Source organism: Acomys minous (genome assembly GCF_964271855.1).
Source record: "Acomys minous genome assembly, chromosome: 3".
NCBI classification, from domain to species: Eukaryota; Metazoa; Chordata; class Mammalia; order Rodentia; family Muridae; genus Acomys; species Acomys minous.
In genome coordinates, this window is record NC_140485.1 from 54958649 (window position 1) to 54980974 (window position 22326).

At 46.8% G+C, this 22326-nt stretch overlaps 1 protein-coding gene across 3 annotated transcripts in view; it reads right to left on the bottom strand.

Moving 5' to 3' along the window:
- Positions 1–7457, bottom strand: part of LRP4 (LDL receptor related protein 4) — a 56760-nt gene extending 49303 nt beyond the window's left edge. Inside the window, exon 1 of one of the 3 annotated variants that reach the window (XR_014778069.1) lies at positions 7169–7457. Coding sequence is in view for 2 of the 3 variants with exons in the window: in XM_084775951.1 (XP_084632077.1) it covers positions 7169–7220 (52 nt within the window). In the remaining variant the exon portion in view is untranslated. The remainder of the gene's footprint in view (positions 1–7168) is intronic. The other 2 variants (XM_084775951.1, XM_084775950.1) reach the window with 2 other exon arrangements.
- Positions 7458–22326: the final 14869 nt, after the last annotated feature.

Below are 22326 nucleotides of genomic sequence, written 5' to 3' on the forward strand. Positions count from 1 at the left end.
GTTGTGCACTTGTGAGTGCAAGTAGGGCAGAGTGAGTTTGAGCCCTAGGACACCCACGGTGGAAAGAATGAACCAATTTCCTCAAGTTGTTCTCTAACCTCTACTCACACCCTGGTGCTTGTGTGTGTGTGTGTGTGTGTGTGTGTGTGTGTGTGTGTGTGTGTGTGTGTTTAAAAAGGTAACTAAAGGCTAGGCATGGTGTCGCACGCCTTTAATCCCAGCACTCGGGAGGCAGAGGCAGGCGGATTGCTGTGAGTTCAAGGCCAGCCTGGTCTACAAAGCCAGTCCAGGACAGTCAAGACTACACAGAGAAACCCTGTCTCGAAAAACAAACAAACAAAAAGATAACTAAAATCCAAAGAGGCCAATCCAACTGTAAAATTTTTCAACCTAGATCTTCTGGGACAACTGAGATTTAAAATATTCTGAGCCAGGAACAGTGGCACATGCGTGTAATTCTAGCACTTAGGGAGGCAGAGGCAGCTGAGTTCGAGAGGCCATCCAGGTCTGCAAAGTGAGTCCAGGACAGCCAAGGCTACGCAGAGAAACTTTGTCTCAAAATACATAAATAACAGCCCGGTGTGGTGGCCCACGCCTTTAATCCCAGCACTCGGGAGGCAGAGGTAGGCGGATCACTGTGAGTTCGAGGCCAGCCTGGTCTACAAAGTGAGTCCTGGATGGCCAAGGCTACACAGAGAGACCCTGTCTCGAAAAAAAACAAAATAAATAAATAAATAAATAAAACAAAAATGTGGAGTAGAGAGACGGTTCAGTCATTAAGAACACTGACTGCTCTTCCAGAGGACCAGTGCTGTATTCTCAGCATCTGCGTGGAGGTTAACAACCTCTGTAACTCGAGTCCCAGGGAATCTGATGCCTCAGGTAGCCTCACTCATGTGGTCCATAGACCCGTACACATAAATATAATTGTTACAAAAGTTTCAAGTTCTGTTCTGAGAGACAGTATGCATTAGGGGATAGGGTTCCCATCTTGGGCTCTAGGTTCAAATCCTGTTGCAGCCTCTCAGTGGCTCTGTGACAGCAAACTGCTCTAAGCCGCAGTTTCCCGTCTATAAACCAGGATTGGCAGCAGTGCCTGCCTCCTAATGCTTATCACCATGTCAGCAATGCAGCAAAACTCCCAAAAGCGAACTAGAGCACATTTGTAGTTCTCTGACCACATGCCCCAGTTTGGGGCACAAAAATGGCAGGAGAGAAAAGCGGAACCTCCCTTTTGAGGTGAACCATTTAAAGGACTTGTTCTGAACCCATGGGTCACGACCCCTTTGGGGGACCCCATGACTCTTTCACAGAGGTTGTCTAAGACCACTGGAAAAAAGATATTTTGTAGCAATGAAATAATTTTACGGCTGGGGGATCACCATAATATGAGGAACTGTCGCAAAGGGTCGCAGCATTAGGAAGGTTGAGCATCGCTGATTTAAAGCCTTTGACTTTTATTGTCTCTCTGTCTCTCTGGTAGAAACTTCTTGTTTAAACTATCTAGGGTGGAGAAAATGAAGGGAAGAGGAACTTTTCCCTTTCTTATTTGCCTAAGCCCGGCATCTCCATCTGTTTCTAAAATACTGCCGCCAAGGCAATAGAAGATTTCTCTTGTCTTCGCCCATGCCCACAAGATGGTAGCAGTGGTACTCCACAGGCTGAGGCCCTGAGAAGGGAACATACCTTCTCGCCTCCCAGCAGGCCTGACAGGAAGTTGAGCTGCTGGGCTGTGATCCCGGGAGACACTGACAACCTCTCGGAAGCAGCTTGTTTACTCCACTCGCTAATCAGGTGTCTCTCCTAATACCCGGTCTATACCTGCCTGGCCTTTACACTCAGAGATGGGGAGAAGCTCTCCTCTAGTCTCCCAAAAGGCACTGCCTGGAGCCTGGAGCTTCCTGGCTGCAGAAAAATCTCCGGTGATAAATTATGCAGCAGCACCTTTGTGTCGCTGCCTCTCAGCCAGATGGGAGGTTTGCCCCCGGTCTTTTGTTTCCGGCTTGGCTCAAAGCTCAGAGCCTTAGCTCTGCACAGAGGTGAGGTGGGGGGGGGGGGGGGGGAAGGAGACTCCCTCCCGTAGGCCAAGTCAGGGCTTGCTGTGTGCGAGTCCCAGCCAGGCTTTCTCCAGCTGGGGTACAGGCAGCGCCCCTCTCTCCTCACTCTCACCTGAACAGTGGGGGAGCAGGTGTCAGAAAGCTGACAGTCCGTCCACTGATCTACGCAACACAGATAGGAATGCCTCCGTGCTCTGAAAGAATGAAGTCAGCTCTGATGGGCGGAAGAGGTGCCTAAGGGCACCTGGGATGTTTGCTTCTTGCTAAATCAAAGGCACAACAGAAAATAGAGTGCCAGGGAGCTAAAAGAATCAGCTCTTCTTACGGCTGCTCTGGGTTACGGTCAACTTTCTGCCCGTTCCCAGAAACATCACAACACTGGCACCAACTTAAAAGGAAGAAACAAAGAGACAACAGGGGTCAAACTTTGGGGTGGAGGAGCTGGGGGTTGGGGACGAGTCTGAGGTTGGAGACCTACATCAATTATCGCGCACACTTGACAGGACTCCTGATTGAAGACTGCAGCCACGCAGGAAGCAGGCTCCCAAAGCCCAGCCCCCAAATTGGAGCAATTACTACCTCAAGAGCTTAGGGGCTTGACTCCTCCCTCAGGCCAGTGGGAGGGACAGGTTGGAATTCTAAACTGTTTCAACTACCAGAGACCTCGGCAACCCCTCTCACCCCAGGTCACAGCAATCTTAGGGTGAGAAGTTGTAGGCCCCACCTCTCTACAGGGATCTTCCCAAGGGAGTTTCTCTCTCAGGAGCAGGCTCCTCTAGCCTGCTTTCACAGTGTAATAAACCTCTTTTCTGGAAGTGTGGACAGGAGGGAGGCTATGCTTAGGTTTCACTGGGTTTTCAAGAAGGAAAAAGAAAGGACAAAGTTGTTCCTCAGAGGAAAAAGAAATTGGTTAAAAAGAATGAAGGCCCAAGCCTCCTTTATCACATGAGACACTGCAGGATAACTTATCTGGGTCCCATATTCCAAACCCCAGAGCCATCTGATTCATTTAGGGAATCTTCCTACAAACAGCTGACATTCACCCAGGCCTATAGCTGCACAGAAGTTGCCGGCTGGGTGCCGGATAATTTAAACATTGTATCATCTCTGTTACTTTTCACAGCAGGAACTTTTCACAGGTGGAAATAGACCACCACCCCTCCCTTTCCAACTCTACCCTCATTTGCAGACGAGAGCCCTGAAGTTCAAGACCAGCTTTTGCATAAATACACCGAGAAGTATCCAAGCCAGGTGCCAAACTCAAGTCGGCCTGTGCTTTCTCAAATACCAAGCTAGGTGTGCAGTGTGACTAGACTAGGGCTTGGCAGGCATGTCTGCTGAACGGATGAACAAATGCCTATGTGCAGTGCTCAGCTTGGGCGGTGCTCCCGAGTATCCTGGGGTGAATGAGCCTGGCCACACACCAGCTCTAAGCACAGGTAATCATCAGGGTTATTTTTAGGGCCCAACTCAAGCTCCGCCAAATACCCCCCCCCCCCCCACACACACACAGTCCCTAGTCTTTCCTGAGGCACTCACTAGGCTAATGAGAAAAAAGACAGTCACCTTTGGAGAGAAGATGGCCACCAGGAAACAGCCTGGGACTCACAAGCCCCACGTTTAGGCATCTGTGACAAAACATGGTTACACTAGACCAAGGAATGTAGCGGCTACCAGCTGACCAAAGACATTGAATTTCCCTATAATTTGAGATATGACCGTACGATAAAACAAGATACATTTTTAGTCTCTAAAATTACTTTGCTTTCTTTCAAGAATCCCCTTGCATTGGAAGCAGCAGCATCCAAACATCGCTTGTCATCTTAGGGACCAAGACTAGCAGTTAGTCTGTAGAAAGCATAAGCAAAGAGCCACAAGACACCATGTCCTCTCTGACCTCCTGTGTCCTTTGCTGGCACAGAAGATGAGCATGCCCAACGTGCTTTGTGACAGACACAGCCTGACTCAGTTCCCTTGCACCTGTTCTTCTTAATACTAGGTGCCAGCCCCAAAGATGTCATCTGATACCCAACAGGGGACAGAAGAGGAAATCCAGAATCAGTGAGAAGCCAAGCATCTCGCATGAGTCCAAGATGTCAAGGGCAATGTCACTCAAGTACCGTGGCAACCACCATCAAAACAACCACATGGAAATAAGACCGGTCTCCAGCTAAATTATTTTGAACTTGTCTTCATAAACTTTTTTCTCTATCCAAGCAAGCACTCCGGGGAACAAACTGTCAGTGCTCAAATCCCTAGAAAAGACTTCCAAGTGGTTTACGCACACTCCAGCCATAACTCACAGGATGAAAATGCCCATGGCGATCAGTTTGGAAGGATTAAGTTTCCTTCCAAAATCTTAAAATTTAAAAACAAGAGCATTTGTTTTTGTTGTTATTAGCTTTAGCTTTTGAGAAAGAGTCTCATGTAGCCCAAGCTAGCCTTGAACTCATAAGGTAGCTGAGGATGACCTTGAACTTCTACCAAGTGTTGGGCAGTGAGATACGCTTTGTGTATTTGTTTGTTTGTTTTGGAAAGGGTCTTGCCCTATAGTCTGGAGTGACCTCAAACTAGGTAGCCCAGACTGGTGTCACCCTTGCTTATTAACTCTTCTTGTCTCAGTCTCCCAAGTGATAGCATTGCAGACATAAGGCATCATGTCTAGTTTTTCCTCCACTTTTTTTTTTCTGCCTTGCATGTACTCAAAGAAGCCAGAAGAGGGCGTCAGATTCCCTGGAAGTGAAGTTACAGACAGTAGTGAGCTGCCGAGAAGGTGCTGGGAGTGCAAGCCAGGGCTTCTGTGAGAGCATCCGGGGTTCTTAGGCACTGAGCCAGGTCTCCACTTCCTTCTACAGTGTGAAGAGTGGACTATGATCTAGGCTAATGCCAAACAGAGAGGCTCCAGGGAAAACCCGTGAGGACTAATAGAATCTAAAAACACCTCGGTCTGGATTTGAATTCACTCTTAGCTGAGGTTGTCAATTAAGTAATGCAGGACCTAAACCTAGTATAAGGCATCCTAGTGAGATTTGGGGGCGGCAGTGGTTGCAGACTCTGTAACTGCTCTATCTCACTGTTCATCTGTCTTCTATAGGTTTCCAAGAACGGCTCAGTATTAGGCCCTGCAAAGTGCAAATTTTCCTACCTCTGCTTACTCCGTGTGCACAGGAAGTCTCCCAATTTAAGCTATTTCTATTAAACCTTTTCCTTAGAACCCTGTAGTGCCTTTTCTGCAAAACATTAAGAATCCACGCTTGTCTGCCCCTGTTCTCACCCCCATCCTCCATACAGACGTAATGTATGCAGTTTGACAGCAGCTCTGGAGCAGTGAATTCCTCTTGGCCAGTCTCAGTCCGGAACCTTCCAGCTCCCCCTTCCCTGGGGCAGAAGGCGACAATCTCCTCTTTGGCTTTGTTGGTATCCGTTTTAGCCCCCATCCCACCCCCACCCCCCACCCCCCTTTTCCTAGTGCCTAGCTATTTCCCTTGATCTTTTTCAAAACTTCCTGCAGGGGGCCGAGAGGAAAGTTCCATCCCCTTCCCTTGCAACCCGAAAGGGGAAAACCCCCAAAAAGCACAACTGTCCCTTTAAGGGGCCCATGTGGTGGGAAGAACAGTTACATTCCTACCCCAGTAGGGCTGCTGTCCCAACACGCCGAAAAGGCTACAAATAACCTTCGAGGAGAGAGCCCGGGAGGGGGAGAGCTAGGCGCGAAGAGGAACGTGGGTCGGCCAGGCTACTACTCCTCGGAGAGAAAGGACTCAGTCGGCGCTAGATCCCACATGGAAAAAGCCATTGAAAACCCACGGGTAGTTTAAATAACAGACACCAGAACTCTGTTTTGGATTCGGGAGCTAAAACAATCTTTAAAACAAGTGCCCAGACAGCTCCACATCCTGCCAGGCAAGTTCCTAAATCTGCGATTTCCACACGAGCTCCTTCACGTGAAAGAAAGAACCCGTACATCGCCAGGGTCTGCAGACCGCTCTTTCTGAACCCCACCCCCTCGTCCCGCAGCCCGGAGAATCTGAAGAGCTGGATCTCCCCCACGTGGAAAAGCAGGCGGGTGAATATGGACGGAGTTCCAAGATCGATCTTTGATCTTTGGGCACAAACTCAGAGGCAGCTGCTAAATCACAGGGTGCACCCATGTTCCCAAGCGGCTGCAGAGAGGCAGATTCCACTGGAGTCCTAAGTAGACACAACAGTTGCGTCCGGGCACCCGAACACGTTATTAATAAGGAGCAGATGAAGCAGCAATGCCGCTGCCATCCGCCCAGCTCCCCCGAGGCCAAGGCCCCACTGCATGGGCCAGGAGACTGCCTTTGGAAGTTCCCTAGGAACGCGCCCCCCTGCCCGCTACCCGGGCCAGGACAGATCTGCCGGAGCCTTCCAGCAGTTTCTTCCCAAAGTTCCACCCCAACCTCTTTTCCATCGCTCTTCCCCACCCCTCCCTTGGGGAGGATCCGGGGCAGGAAGCTGATTGGCCGCAGCCAGGAGAGGGAACCTAAAACTCCACTGAGGGGAGATGCTACAAACAAATATGACCAGAGACCCTCGGAGAGAACCAGGTTTGGAGTCCGAGGAATTGTTCCCCAAGTCCATGAATCCCGGATGCTCAAGTAACTCAGATTCTGCTGGGCCCCTTTCTGCAATCCACCCAAGATCCCCTAGACCCTGGAAAGAGGACTATTTACGATTTATGGCTTTAGCGACCATCCTCCCCGCCTTCCTTTCTTTGCACACATTCATTCGCACGCACCAGGGACACAGAAACCCTGGCTTAACCTGAAAGGGAACCAGCCCCTCGCTCTTTAAAGAGCAGCGATGGAACCCGGACGAGCGTCTCGGGTCGTATCCCACCCGGCCCAGACTAGGGCGGGGACGAGTCCCTCCACCACCGTCCCCTCCGGTGCTTGAAAAGCTGCGGGACCTCCTATTGCTCTCCTCCGCACGCTCTGTTAGGTCAACTGCTCGAAGTGAACTCGAGGGTGGGACCTCAGGCCCCAGCCTTCGCCATCCCGCTCCCAGGAGGCGAGTCCCGCAGCGGCCAGACTCGGGACAAACTTTCCCGGTGGCCCGGTCGGCGCGGGCGCTGCGACGCCGCTTACCGTGTGCGCAGAGCAGGGCGCCAAGCAGCAGCGCGCCCCACCACCGCCTCATGGTGCTGCGGCCGCCGCCGGCGCTCCCTGCCGGCCCGGGGGTCCCGCGGGCTCCCACGGGAAGCCGGGGCAGAGAGAATCAGTGGAGGGTCTCCCCGGGGTGAAAAGCGTCCCGGGTCCAGCTCGGCCAGCGTGCCCTACACGTCCCCCTCCGGGCCGCTGCCGCCTCCAGTGCTGCCGGAGAGCCGAAGCCGCCCCGCCAGGGAACCGGGAGGGGGTGTCCCGAGCCCGGCCGCCCCGCCTCCCGTGCTTCAGCCCCCGCCGCCACCACCGCGCCTGGTCCCGCCCCCAAGCTCTGGCCCGGCCCCTTCCCGCCCTCTGCCCTTGCCCCCCAGTCCCGGGACCCCACCCGCTAGTGCCTCCTGCACTCTCCCTAACTCCCACTCAGGCCGCCCCAACATTCCTAGCCTTCCGGAGAGAGCCCCTTATCTGTCCCCATTACTGCTACTCAAATGTCCCCAGCTTAAAAAAAAGAAAATTATCCTAGTGGCAACTCTCAGGCCGGGTACACTCTAGTTACTCCCCAGGGAGGCGCACCCGTGCTGACCCAAGTCGCCTGGGCGTGACCCCGGCCCCCTACCAGTCCCAACGCCAGACTTTATTGTAATGTCTCAAAACTATGCAAGGCTTGCTAGTGCATAACTCCCTCGGTCTTTATTGACATCAAACAAGGGACATCAAGGGGCCTACAGTGCTCTGTCTTAACTAGTGTTCTCACTGTCAAAATTCCTACTCTGCGGTTTTTCTGCTTACACCCTGGCCCCTCCCGCTAGCGTTGTTCTAGGGCTAAATAATTCGGCGACCTCCGCTTTTCACTTTCTCATTTCCTAGGTAAGGTTGTCTGGGTCCTGTCGCCCCTGTTCAGCCGTCCAGATTTGGCCCAGATGGACCCAGTTCCTCCTCACTGTCTGTAAATCAGCGTTGTTAAACTCTTCACCATCGTCGCCTTTTTGATCCTGGCAAAGAAGGGGAGTGAGGGGTAAAAAAATAAATCCGTACTTGGAGTCGCACTCCCCCAAGACCCCGGGCTTCCGTTTGTATGGCCTTCCAGCAATATGAAACGCTCGGATTGCTACGTAAATTTCTAATCTACTCTCAATGCTATCTCTGTGGTCTGTCCCTCTCCCCCATGTAAACTAGTAAAGGTGTTCGAGAATTTTTGCCACCTCCTGTGGCCCCAGGTTGTTGCTTTCTGCCTACACCCGCAACTTTCGTAGGGCCTGGAGTATCACTTTCCCCTCGGAGCTGCTCTGCCAACATTGTTTGGCTTTCAATCATCTTAGCCTGGACACAGCTGGGAGGGAAGTAATTTGGTATAGCGCAAAGTGGATATTAGGCAATTTCTCCAAATGAATAGGTTGACATTTCATCCTTGCTTGTTTTCCATTTTTCAAGATTTTTGCTTTAAATTGCCATCTTTGACCAAAGCTAACATTAAGCATACTTTGTGAAAGCTACAATAACAGAAAAATGTGACATTAACTCTTTCGTAGTCCGTGCTCTATGCTGTCGTCCCGCCGTCGTCGTTCTCCCCCCGCCCCCCCCCACACACACCCCGAATTTTTGCCTAGATACAACTTGGTTGAATTTAGCGTCACCATGGTAACTAATGCCTAGATATTTTCTGGCTGTGTAATTCTTCCTGGAGGCTGAAGGCGGCGGTAGAATCAGATGAAGTTTACAGGGATTTAGAGCTTGGTGGATCGTCTGGCTTCCTTGCCAACGCCAGTCACTTTAGTCTGATGTCAAAGGACAGAGAAGTGAAGGCCGATCCCTCACCTGCTCCTACCTTTTGGTCTCTTCCCCGTTGGTCTCAGGATTTCAATACATGCTGCTTAGGAAGACTTCACTTTTTAAACCTGTTGAGAAAGAACTTGCAATTGTGGAGACCACATTTTGTTCCAAATGATATCTAAGGACATGTGGTATAATGAGTACATTTGTCCCCACCCCCCCCCCAAAAAAAAGAAATGCAAGACAGACGTTCACCCATACTTTCAATGTCAGGGGGTTAAGAACTTATGAACAGTCTCCACTCAGTATGCGAAGGACAGGTTTCTTTCCAGAAGAGTGGTTTGTGTTGTTTTTCTGGGATTGGAAAGGAAGCAGGGGACTGGCGGTTCCTGTCTGACTCAGCAAGAGGGAGACTGCGTTTTCAGTGCGCATCCCAAGTCCTTTGCCATCCTTCGGCATGGTACTGGTGTACAGAGCCATCCCTGGCCACTGTGAGTCATTGGGGTATCAATGGGCAGAAGCTAACTTCGAGCACAGTCCCTGCTTGGGTCACCCCCTAGGGTGAGTTAAGTCTTGGCTGTCAGAAACTGTTCTTTTGCCAGGAGGAGTAAGCCATATTTATTTTTACCAGGCCTCTCAGACTTTCTTGTTTGGAGTGCGAGATCCTGAAAGCCATGCCAGAATGGGCTGTTTGTCTCTGTTTTATTGTCCTTTGGGACATGCCCCTAGAAAATTTGTAGGGAACTGCCAATTCCTGAGGGGTCTCAGAGGCGTTGGTTTCCTCAGAAACACCACCCCCTTTCCTTCACCCTTCTAGGACAATTCAGGGAGCTGAATTTCCAGGATCGCAATATTGCCTCGCATCACACCATCACTAACGACCCTTTCAAAAGAAACACAGGGTGGGGGTGGCGGTGTGTGCTACAGAAACAAGCTAGGAATGGGCACGAGTTTGACCCATCTGGGGCGGTAGGGTTCTCGTAACCCAGGCATCACTCAACAATTTAAATCTAAGTACAATTCTTCTAAGCATGATAAAAGCTTGAAGCTTCACATTTTAAGACATTCAATCAGGAGTGACTTTGCCGGCATGGGGTGGTATCTGTAAGGCATTTTTGAAAGTGGATGCCATTGGCGTCTAGTGGGTTAAGTGAGGCCAAGTTTGCTTCCTATAACAAACAAGAAAGAATTACCAGCCTAACTAGTAACTAGTGTTGGGCTTGAGAAAATACTTTTAAAAATTGAGGACATGAGTCTGCAAATGAGCCCCACCTTCTCTGAACTTACTATCTTGACAACAGCAATGCAAACAGTGGGGGGGGGGGGAAACCTTTAATTTTTTTCCCACAGGCTCTGGCTTATGCTTGTAATCTCAGCACTTGGGAAGCTGATACAAGAGGGCTGCAGCAAACTCATGGCTGATCTGTGTTACACAGCAAGTTCCTAGACTAGCCTGGACTACGTGTGTAAAATCCTGTCTCAAAACAAAAACAAAAACAAACAAAAAACCCAAAAACCAAAAACCAAGCCGGGCACGGTGGCACACACCTGTAGTCCCAGCACTCTGGAAGGCAGAGGCAGGCAGATCTCTGTGAGTTCGAGCCCAGCCTGGTCTACAAAGAGAGTTCAGGACAGCCAAGGCTACACAGAGAAACCCTGTCTTGAAAAACAAAAAGAAGCAAAAACGACAACAATAACAACAACAACAAAAGCCCCCTAGAAAGATAAAGAAAAAAAATAGTTGTAAGAGAAAACAAGACACAATTAAAATTGCTAAAAGGCTGGTCGTATAACTATCTACCACAGGCCTCTTTCTAGTGTTCGTTCACACAGTAGACTATTCATTAAAGGTGTTTTAAGTCAGGTACTATAGAGACAGCGATGAACAGATATATGGAGGTGTCTCTGGAAATTATAATCTAGTGGTCCCAAGGGGCTGTATGTTTGCAATAAAAGAGAGATCCTGTAAGTGAATCTAAACTTATATAATAGACGGACCAGAGGAAAACACAGGGGGTTCTGTGACACCAGAGATTTGGGGGTTTAGATTTGGGGGCGGTCTAAGGAAGGCCTGTTGGAAGTACTGGCACCTAAAGTGACACCAGAGAGGCCGGCTGTATAGCTCAGTGGTGCAGCACTTGCCCAGCATGGATGATGCTCTGGGTGAGATCCCAACAAAGAGAAAAAGAGAAAAAAGAGTCACCAGGTTGAGAGCGTGGTCTTCTGCGGCAGAAGGAACAATGCGTGCAAAGCCCAGAGCCAGGGAAGAATCCATAGACCTTATGGGAAAGTATGGCAGTCTTCAGAAATGGCTCCATGGCTAAGAGCGCTGGCTGCTCTCCTAAAGGAGCCATCTTCATTTCCCAGCGCTCACATGGCAGCTCACAACCATCTACAACTCTAGCCCTAGAAGTTCCAGTTCCTTCTTCTGGCTTCCATGTGTACCAGGGGTGCACTTGGTGCATAGGCATAGACAGACGTGGAGGCAAAAGACTCATACACTAAAATAAAAATAATTTTTGAAAAAAAAAAAGTATCACAAAAGTAAACATGGCTAAGCTTTTTATCTATGTATGGGGAAGGTGTTGGGAAGAGGGAGCCTTTTTTCCTTTTGTTAGTTGACAATTGTGGAGGAGGGCCCAGCCTCCATGGGCGGTGCCACCCTGGACAGGAGGCCCCCTCCCCCTGAGTTATATGAGAAATCAAACTGAGCTAGCCAGCAAGCAGTGGTCAGTTCTTCTGTGATCTCTGCTTTAGTTTCTGTCTTGAGTTCTTGCTTTGGCTTCCCTCGATGACTGACTGTATCCCGTAAGCCAAAGAAACCCTTTCTTCCCCAAATAGGTTTTGGTCAGAGTTTTATTTCAGCAATAGAAAGTAAACTAGACAGAGGCATCTACTAGAGGCTGGGGACAATAGATGTATCAGAGGACAGTATTTCTGCAGTCTGTCACCTGTTTGTTAGGGGTTTTGGTGGGGGTGGGGGAGGCACAGGAGTTTTGTGTAGTCCTTGCTAGTTGAATTCATCATAGAACCAAAGAGGACTTTGAACTCCTAATCCCCCTGCCTCCACTCCTGAGAGTGCTGGCTCCAGGCATGTGCCACCATGTCCAATACCCGGATTTTTTTTTCTCCCCCTAGCTCAGCAGGGAAACTTGAGCCAGGACCTGGGGCATATGGCTGATTTTTATGCCCTGGCCTAATTTGGGGCACACCCTGAAAGGTGGGGCTTTGCAGAACATTTTTATCTCCTGCAAGCTCGATACTCACACACCTGACACAGATAAATAGAGCCTTTGCAGAAAAGAGCTTGGTTATTGTAGCAACAGAGATAAATTTAGAGTGGTGGATAACCAAGTGGTGGATAAGCAAGTGCTTGTTCAATAGCAAATACAGATCAACAGCCATGCAAATAGTCTCTGTTTCCACTTGCAGCCATTTAGAATCTGTGTTCCATGAAGCAACCATGACTGTCATCATGCCCTGTCCCTACCTGTCAAGACTCTACGCTGACCTCTCCCTGCTTTTCCCTTCACTCGCTCCGTTCTGGCCACAGTGCCATTCCTTTGGCTCTGAAGCAGGCCATCACTGCTGTCATTAAAAACTTTGCATGAGCCGGGCGGTGGTGGCGGCACACACCCCTTTAATCCCAGCACTCAGGAGGCATAGGCAGGTGGATCACTGTGAGTTCGAGGCCAGCCTGGTCTACAAAGTGAGTCCATGACAGCCAAGGCTAACACAGAGAAACCCTCTCTCATAAAAACCAAAAACCAAATAAAATAAAAACTTTGCATGTGCTGTGTCTTCTTCTTCACACGCTGTTCCCCTCCACGCGTCCTCTAGCTGGCTGTCACAAACTCTGCTTTGTGTGGCCACCATAAAGTTGTCTCAGAGGCACTTGCCTTCTGCCTCTTGCTTCATTTCCTCCACAGCACTTATTTCTCTGAAATAAGGCTTGTTTGTTATTTCATGTTTATTGTCTCTTTCCAAGCCACCAAATAATAAGCTCCAATGGTGTGGGACTTTATTTACTTTATCCTCTAATACCTTAAAATTGTGCTTGCCGCATATGGCCCAACTCTTTTTCTTGGTTAAATGAATAAAAACCAGATGGTCTGCCAACTATGGGAAAAGGCAGAGATGAGTAAGACAGGATTCCTAACTTCAAAGAGGCTCGGGACCTGATGGAGAGGAAGACTTGCAAATCAGTGATCTTGTTTCGCCTGATGAATATGTGTGCAACACCTGCATGCAATGCTGGAGGCCCCCAGAAGAGGGCGTCAGATTCCCCCAGAACTGGAGTTACAGATAGTTGTAAGCAGTCACATAGGTACTTGGAATCAAACACCATTCCTCTGAAAAGCATCCTAGCCATCCCAGAGAGAGATGAGAAGTTGAGACAGATTCTTCCTATGTATCCTAGATTGGCCTAGAACTTGTGGTCACCGGCGTGAGCCTCCCAGATGCTGGAATTATACATGTGTACTCCCATGCTCAGTTTCCCTTTTATTTTTTTATACCTCTGACTCTACACAGTCAGGATACTTTCCCAGGGAAAGAGAAGGTAAGTGAATTAACAACAGACTTTCTTTAACTGACATCTAAAATTATACTTCTCTATGAAAATCTTAATAGGCTAACCCAAATAAATTTAAGAAAGTACTCTTGTCCAGATATAGTGGCACTCTTTTTAAAAATAAAGATTTATTCATTTTATTATGTATACAGTGTTCTGCCTGTGCACCAGAGCCAGAAAGGGACACCGCATCTCATTATAGATGGTTGTGAGGCACCAGATGGTTGCTAGGAATTGAACTTTGAATGAGCAGCCAGTGCTCCTAACCTCTGAACCATCTCTCCAGCCCCAATAGTGGCACTTTTAATTCCAGCATGAGTAGGAGGATGGGGGTGGTGGGGAAGCAGGCAAGTCTCTGTGAGTTCAAGGCCAGCCTGGTCTACATAGTGAGTTCCAGACCAGCCAGGCTTACATGGAGAGATCCTGTTTTTAAAAAGAAAGAAAGAGAGGTATACATGCAGGCAGAGCACTGTACATCTCTCTCTCTCTCTCTCTCTCTCTCTCTCTCTCTCTCTCTCTCTGAGTGTTTTTTTTAAAGGAATAAATACATCTTAAAAAAGAAAGAAAGAAAGAAAGAAGAAAAGAGGGCTGGAGAGATAGCTCAGAGGTTAAGAGCCCTGGCTGCTCTTCCAGAGGTCCTGAGTTCAATTCTCAGCAACCACATGGTGGCTCACAACCATCTATAATATGATCCAATGCCCTCTTCTGGCCTGCATGTGTACATGCAGGCAAAGCACTGTATTCTTAATAATAAATAAATAAAATCTAAAAAAGAAAGAGAAAAAGAAAGAAAGAAAGAAAAAGATCCCCATAAGATTAGGAGAGTTACAGATTTAGGATCAGGGCAGAATCTAAATCCTCTTCAGTTTAAGTCTATGCTCTAATAATATGTATGACAGAAAACAGAGTTAAGCTGGGCATTGTAATAGTAATTTTATTCTCCTGGCTCAATTGTTGTCTGGGAGGCTCACTGCCTTTTTCTCCTAACCTAGGCCTAGTCCTGGAAGCTTCTAGCCTCCGTACAATCTAACCTAGGCCTAGAATGTTCTAGTCTCTGAGACTTACTGCTTAATAAGCTTACCCTTACTTGTTCTTTCTGAGCTCTGGGCTGGTTGGTTCAACTCAGCTGTTCTGGCTCAAACTTTTCTCCCAGCTGATGTAGTTAATCTGGCTTCTCTCTTGGCCTGGAGTTGCTCTGCTTGGCCACAAACTAACTCAGAAATCCGGCTGTAATCTTCTGGCTTCTTCTCCTTTTCTGGCTCATTCCCTCTTCACCTGAGTTTTCTCTCTCTGCAATCTATTTCTCTATTCTAACCTGGTAAAAACTGCCTCCTCTCTCTGTAAAACTGCCTCTGATGTAGCTTCCCTTTCCTTTCTCTTCTTGTGAAACTTGAGCGTATCCTATTCTGTCCAACCATTTCTGCTACTCAATTAGACATCACTTTCCAACATGTGTGCTTCCTTCTACAAACTAACTTTGCCTTCATTGTTTGGAATTAAAGGCACGTACCATTATAAGCTTTTCTTTGCCTGATACTTGCTCTATTCCAGGCTTAGCCTTGAACTCAGATCTGTTTGCCTCTGTCTCCTGTATTAAAGGCGTGCTTGCATTCCAACCAGATTACACAGACCTAGAAGGTCTTTGGATGTGATCTCTTGCCAGAACAGCCAGGATCTGAATTAACATTCCTCTACAGGGTGTAGTGGCACATTCCTTTAATCCCAGCACTCGGGAGGCAGAGGCAGGTAGATCTCTGTGAGTTTGAGGCCAGCCTAGTCTACAAAAAGAGTTCCAAGCCAGCCAGGGCTATTACATAGAAAAACTCTGTCTCAAAAAACCAAAATAAATAAATTTGTCTTACATTTATGAATTTTAAGTTTAAATCATTCAATTTTCCTCCTGAACTTCTGATTAGTCTTTCTGGGCAACGGACAGTTTTAATAGTAAGTGAAACGTGTTTGTTAGTCTTAATTCAGTCTACAAGGAGAGGAGACTACAGTAAGCACTGAAATGCAGGTACATAGCGATGCTAACTGGCCTCTGGGGAGCCTGGAAGTGGTGACATTTAGCCTAGATCTGGTTAACAGGCAGAAAACATGGATCACAGTGATTTAGTGCTTACCTAACATTCATAAACCTTAGGTTAGAATCTCAGGATTGGAAAGAAAGAAAGAAAGATACAGATAGACTGAACTCAGGGCTTCCCACATACTAGGCAAAGTACTTTGCCAATTGACTACATCCCCAGCCCTCTGGGTGAGTTTTGGTGTTTTCTATCTTCTATTTTATTATTTATTTACAGATGGAGTTTCACTATATTACTCAGGCTGGTTTTGAACTGGTTTTTTTTTTTCCTGAGACAGGGTCTCTCTGTGTAGCCTTGGCTGTCCTGGACTCGCTTTGTAGACCAGGCTGGCCTTGAACTCACAGCGGTCTGCCTGCCTCTGCCTCCCAAGTGCTGGGATTAAAGGCGTTGGTTTTGAACTCTTAATCTCAAGGGTTACTCTGGCCTCAGGCTTCTAAATAGCTGTGACTACAGGTATGTGCCACCACAATCAGTTAGTATCTCCCTTTTTTTTTTTTTTTTTTTTTGGCCACTTTTAGTAAATCAATTTGTTTTATGGACTGTTTGCTATGAGGCAGCCATAAATCCAATGGGCTGAATAACCTCTGTTTTTCAGACATAAAATCTATAAGGAAACTACATTTAACAGGCATTTATTGGGCACCTGCCTCCTGGCAGTCACTGCACAGCCCTAGATGAATGAAGACAGCCGCAGCCTGTAAGTAATGTCTGTTCTAGCAGAGGGACTTAAGAATAACAGCAACAAGCTGATGCAGTGGCGCAGCCTTTAATCCCAGGACTCAGGGAGGCAGAGGCAGGCGGATCTCTGCGAGTTCGTGGCCAGCCAGGGCTACAAAGTGAGTCCAGGACAGCCAGGGCTACACAGAGAAACCCTGTCTCAAAAAACCAAAACAAATAAATTAATTTTAAAAAATGAATAGCAGGAATAAGAACATCTTTATAAGGCAAGGTGGCACAAATCTGTGATTCCAGCTGTGACGTGAGGTTAGGACAAGCTGAGTTCAAGGCCAGCCTGGGCTACACAACTAAGCCCTATCTAGAAGGTGGAAAATCATAGAGTCCTTCCCCTTAAAAGGGATTTGACAATATAATTATTAAAAAAATTTTTTTCCAAGACAGGGTTTCTCTGTGTAATGGCCCTGGCTGTCCTGGACTTGCTTTGTAGACCAGGCTGGTCTTGAACTCACAGTGATCCTCCTGCCTCTGCCTCTCAAACGCTGGGATTAAAGCCATGCACCACCATGCCTGGCTATAATTCTCAATTTTTTTTGTAGCTTTTCAAAATGCAGAAAGGCTCTAATTGTCTTTGAGTTCCAGTTCAATTTAAGCAATGTCCTTTAAACTACTTCCTCATAAAATAGCATTAGTGATTCTTAAATATCAAAGAATTTAAGAACATTTCTTTCTTTCTTTCCTTCTTTTAGTTGTTTTGAGACGGAGTCTCACTGTGTGGCTCAGGCTGGCCTCAAACTCGCAGGGATCCTCCTGCCTCTGCCTTCCAAGTGTTAGGGTTAAAGGCGTGTGCCACCATTCCTGCCGTGAGCATTTCTTTTTATTTAAAACTCCCCCGGATTCTTGTCAGTTGATTTGTGTGGCAAGCCAAAATGATTAGATAGCATTTTAAGTGTAAGCATGTTCATCAAAGGCGGTGGCATCTCTTGGCCTCCACTTTGCTTTGTGCAAGCTAAGTCTTTTAAGAAGAGCCCAGTGGCTCGGAGCATTTCATGACCTGAATTTCTTAGTGGCTATTTTGCCTTTAGCATCTTTCTGCCTGATGAGCTGATAAAGAGCGCACCCTAGTTTTTAGAACCTGTTTTGTAGCACAATCATCCAGCTTGCATTTCTTCTCTCCTTGCTGTTTCCCTGAGATTAACCCTGTGTTTACTTTTCTGTAGTCTTCACTTTTTCTCTTTATCAGTCCCTTACTAGGCCATTTGCAGAACCAAAAATATCTATTAGTTTTGTCTTTATGCAGTCAGAAATTATAGTGCAATAACTTAACAAATCAGCGTGGCCCAACATTGGTGCTTCTTGTTTTGGGCTTGGTATCTTCATTCTACCCCACAGGAAGACGTTGTTTTATTGTTTACCTCTTTTTATTTTTTATACACGTATACAATGTATCTTAAGCCCATCCACACCCAACTCTCCCCTCAGACTTCCTCAGTATGTCCTCTTCCTACTTTCAAGTCTTTATGTATTTATTTATGTATTTATTTATTTATTTATTTATTGGTTTTTCGAGACAGAGTCTCTCTGTGTAGCCTTGGCCGTCCTGGACTTACTTTGTAGACCAGGCTGGCCTTGAACTCACAGCGATCCACCTGCCTCTGCCTCCCGAGTGCTGGGATTAAAGGCATGTGCCGCTATGACCAGCCACAGCAAGAGTTCTTACTGAGCCATTTTCCCCCAACCCTGTCACTTGGTTTTTTTGTTTGTTTTTGTTTGGTTTGGTTTTTCAAGCCAGGGTTCAAGCCAGGGTAGCCCTGGCTGTCCTAGACTCACTTTATAGAGGAGGCTGGCCTCAAACTTAAAGTGATGCATCTGCCTCCCTGAGTGCTGAGATTAAAGCGTGCGCTGCAACTCCCAGCTTGTCACTTTTTTGCCCCCCCCCCCAGGAGTGTGGAGTTATCTTTTGGTTGATTGGTTTGCCTAAGTGATTATTTGTTTTGGTAAATTTTTAGAAATAGTTACGGTAATATGGGGACCCAAAAAATCCACTTAAATGGAGGGCTGATAATTTTTTTTCACTAACAGCTAGATCACAAAAATAAATACTTGTAGAGCTCTTTTATCCATTTATTCTTGAAAAAAATTTTAATATATATTTTTAAGTGTGTCTCTGTGTGTACGTATGAGTGCAGACCAGATGCCTGCAGAGTCTAGAGGATGCTGGCTCACCTGGAGCTGGAGTTATATGAGGTTGTGAGTGTCTCAGTGTGGGTGCTGGAAACTGAGCTCGGGTCCTCTGTCAGAGCAGTAGATACCCTTAACTGCGGAACCATCGCTCCAGCTCTCACTTAGTCCCTCCCCTTCCTCCTTTCTCTTTCCCTCTCCCTCCTTGGTTTTTTGTTTGTTTGTTTGTTTTTTGTTTTGTTTTTTGTTTTGTTTTTGTTTTTTGAGACAGGATTTCTCTGTGTAGCCTTAGCTGTCCTGGGCTCACTTTTGTAGACCAGGCTGGCCTCAAACTCAGAGATCTGCTTGCTTCTGCCTCCTGAGTGCTGGGATTGAAGGCGTACACCACCATTTCTGGCTCCTTTCTCTTTCTCTCTCTCTCTCTCTCTCTTTCTCTTTTTGTTTTTGTGTGTTTCTTTTTTCCTTGTAGCCCTGTCTGTCCTGGAACTTGTTCTGTATAGACCAGGCTGGCCTCAAACTCATAGAGATCCGCTTGCTTCTGCTTCCTAAGTGCTAGGATTACACTCATGTGCTACCATTCCCAGCTTCTGATTTCTATTTTTAAGACTAACGTGCATGTTTCACTGAAAAACTTCATCACCGTGTATGTGTTGCCAAAATCTATTATGTAATCTGTGACCAAAGAGAAAACCAAAAAGCGGTGGCTTCTTGGAAAAACAAGCACTAGCTAGAAGGCCATCACGTCTCCCATTGTTTGTTTTCTATTCATAACGGATGGATACTTTGAAGGATACAGGAAAAATATAAAGAAAGAAGATATAGTTAGTCATTCCACCACCAGAAACAGTCAATAGCTCTATAACCCCCAATATTTGAAGCTCTGGACTAGTAACCTCCTGTCCTTCCTGTCCGATACCCTGTTTGGGACACTCAGAGTGGAAGGCTAGCTTTAAGCTTAAGGATCCTTGGGGCTTTAATAGAAGGACTGGAACTGTAGGAAAACCCTACAAATTGCTCCAGAGATGACATCTTGTTCTCATTTAGCTTTCTTTGAGTCATTAACAGTCGGCGCCACTGGTGCTGAGACTTATCATTATTATGACCGCAGATGGGTTAATGCCCGCACAGAGCTACCGTCTTGGGGCTGGTGCCCAGCTTCACCACACAGACCCCCTAGAGCAGCACCCTCTACGTCCCAGAATGATGTTCCACAACTAAGAGGATGTCAAGTGTGCGGCAAGTGAGCTCCCGGTTGCTAGCAAGACAGAACAAAAAGAGAAGTAAATAAATAAACCCCAGCCCAACAATCCCTAAAGAAAGTTTGTGTGGTTTTAGTGGTCAGACCGCTAGCCTGGCTGTTGATATGGTTGTGATCCAATTCCAGCCCTCCCGCTGACTAGATGGATGATGATATTAGCAAAGTCATTTTATGACCCGTGCCTCTGTTTTCCTACTTAGAAAAAAGGGGGATTGCATTAGTTTTCATGAGAACATATGAAATTATCTGCATTGCTTAGGAGTAAAATAAAATGATCAGCGTTAATAATCACCGTTCTACAGATGGGCTGTAGCTCAGTTGATAGAAGTGCTGGTCTTGCATCGATGAAGAAAGACCCTGCTGCATTCCATACCAGCTCTAAAGAAGACAGTCTTTGGGCTGGAGAGATGGCTCAGTGGTTAAGAGTGCCGCCTGCTCTTCCAAAGGTCCTGAGTTCAAGTCCCAGCAACCACATGGTGGCTCACAACCATCTGTAATGTGATCTGATGCCCTCTTCTGGCGTACAGGTGTGTATATTCAGGCAGAACACCGTATACATAATAATAAATAAATCTTTAAAAAAGAAAACAGTCTTCGTGGTACATGCCTGCAATCTCAGCAATCCAGGAATGGAGGCAGGGGTTCAGGAAGTTCAAGGTCGTCTTTGGCTGCATAGTGAGTTACAGGGTAGCCTGAGATATGTAAGGCCCTATCTCAATTGTTAAAATCTTTATTATTACTTTATTTACATTACAGAAATAAGCCCAAGTATGAAAACCATTACACCTCTATACCCTCACCTGCGTGGAGGAGGGGTGGAGGATAAAGAAGGTGAATTTTTAACCAAATTCTAACCTAGAAAACTCGTCACCTCAGAATACTAACCATTGCCTCTCTTTGGTTCTGTCCCTTTCTCCTTACCACATCCAAATTCAGAGTGACTCACAGGAGCCTAGAATTGAGACATATACACAAATTTAAGGGAAAGGGAGAATTACAAGGTCTGAGTGGCTCCTTGCTGGAGGAGGCTAAGAATAGGTCACTTAGAACATGAGCAAAGAGCCTTCTCTTTCCTTCTCCCAGTGTAGGTGGTCTGCGGGATCCCCAGGCACTCCTTTGATGGCATAATTTTTGTTTTCTTTCTTTGTCACAAAACCTCTCCTCTTGCAAAAGCCTCCCCTAGTTGAAGAGGGAGGGCACTTACTAAAAAAAAAGGGGGGGGAGGGGGAACCAAGTGGTTTTTCCTACTAGGTTTGAAATGTGACAAATGCCACATTTTCCTGTTCTTGTGCCGAGGGTGGAGGGGAGGGGAAGAAATATTTGGTTATTTGAAAACCAATGAATAGTCTTTCTTCTTCAAAAAGGGTGCAACTGGGCAAGGGATATATATATATATCTAATAAGTGCTCTAGTTTCTGATCTATTTCCTTTGAGAAGTGAAGTGTCTTTATAGGAAAAAGGAAAACTACCTGGACAAGGTATTAAATGGGGTAGAAGCGGGTTCTAATGATTAAAAGGAATTTGAGAGGTAATGCTAGTTAACTTACAGAAGACTTAGTGAGCAGTTTTTAAGTTTATATTTAACTGGGTGTAGAGGCACACACCTTTAAAACCAGCGCTCGGAGGCAGGGGCAGGCAGATCTCTTAAGTTCAAAGGCTAGCCTCATTTACAAATCGAGTTCCAAGCTAGCTAGGGCTACACAGTGAGATATTGTCTGTCTGTCTGTCTGTCTGTCTGTCTGTCTGTCTGTCTGTCTGTCTGTCTCTCTCTCTCTCTCTCTCTCTCTCTCTCTCTCTCTCTCTATATATATATATATATATATATATATATATACACACACACACACACACACACACACACACACACACACACACACATATATATATATACACACACATTTATTCATCTGGGTCAAGGGACATGTGGCAGTCAGAGGACAACTTGCAGAAGTTGGTACTCTGTTTTCACCGTAGGGGTCCCATGGATTGTACACAGCAACTGAAGGCATTGAGCAATCTCACTGGTCTTTAATGAGTACCTCTGATGTATCTAACCCTGTTGGGGGCTAAAAGACTAGTTCCTGTCTTCAAGAAGCTGCCAGGACACAATGAACATTTTATAGCAACTCGAGAGAGTAAACACTAAAAGTGACTAATAATAGATAATGAGATATTAATGTAGTGCTAGGTCATACACGATCATTATTATTAGGATAAACATTATGAAATCCAGAAATTGTGAATATGAGCTGCTGATGGTAATTCTTCGGCTTCACAAATACGACACAGCCAGAGGATTCACTTCAGAACTTCTTAAACCAAGTCCGAAAATAGGAGTTAAGCCGGGCGTGGTGGTGCAATGCCTTTAATCTCAGTACTCGGGAGGCAGAGGCAGGGGGATCGCTGTAAGTTCGAGGCCAACCTGGTCTAAAAAGCGACACCAGGACAGGCAAGGCTACACAGAGAAACTCTGTCTCGAAAAGAGAGGAGGAAAAAAAAAAGGAGTTAAAGAAAAATCCCGAAGTAGCTGCTTCTGGAACTTGTGTGTCGGACTCCGCGTTGCCACACGGAGCCTGTTTACGTGACACCCTATCGTCTT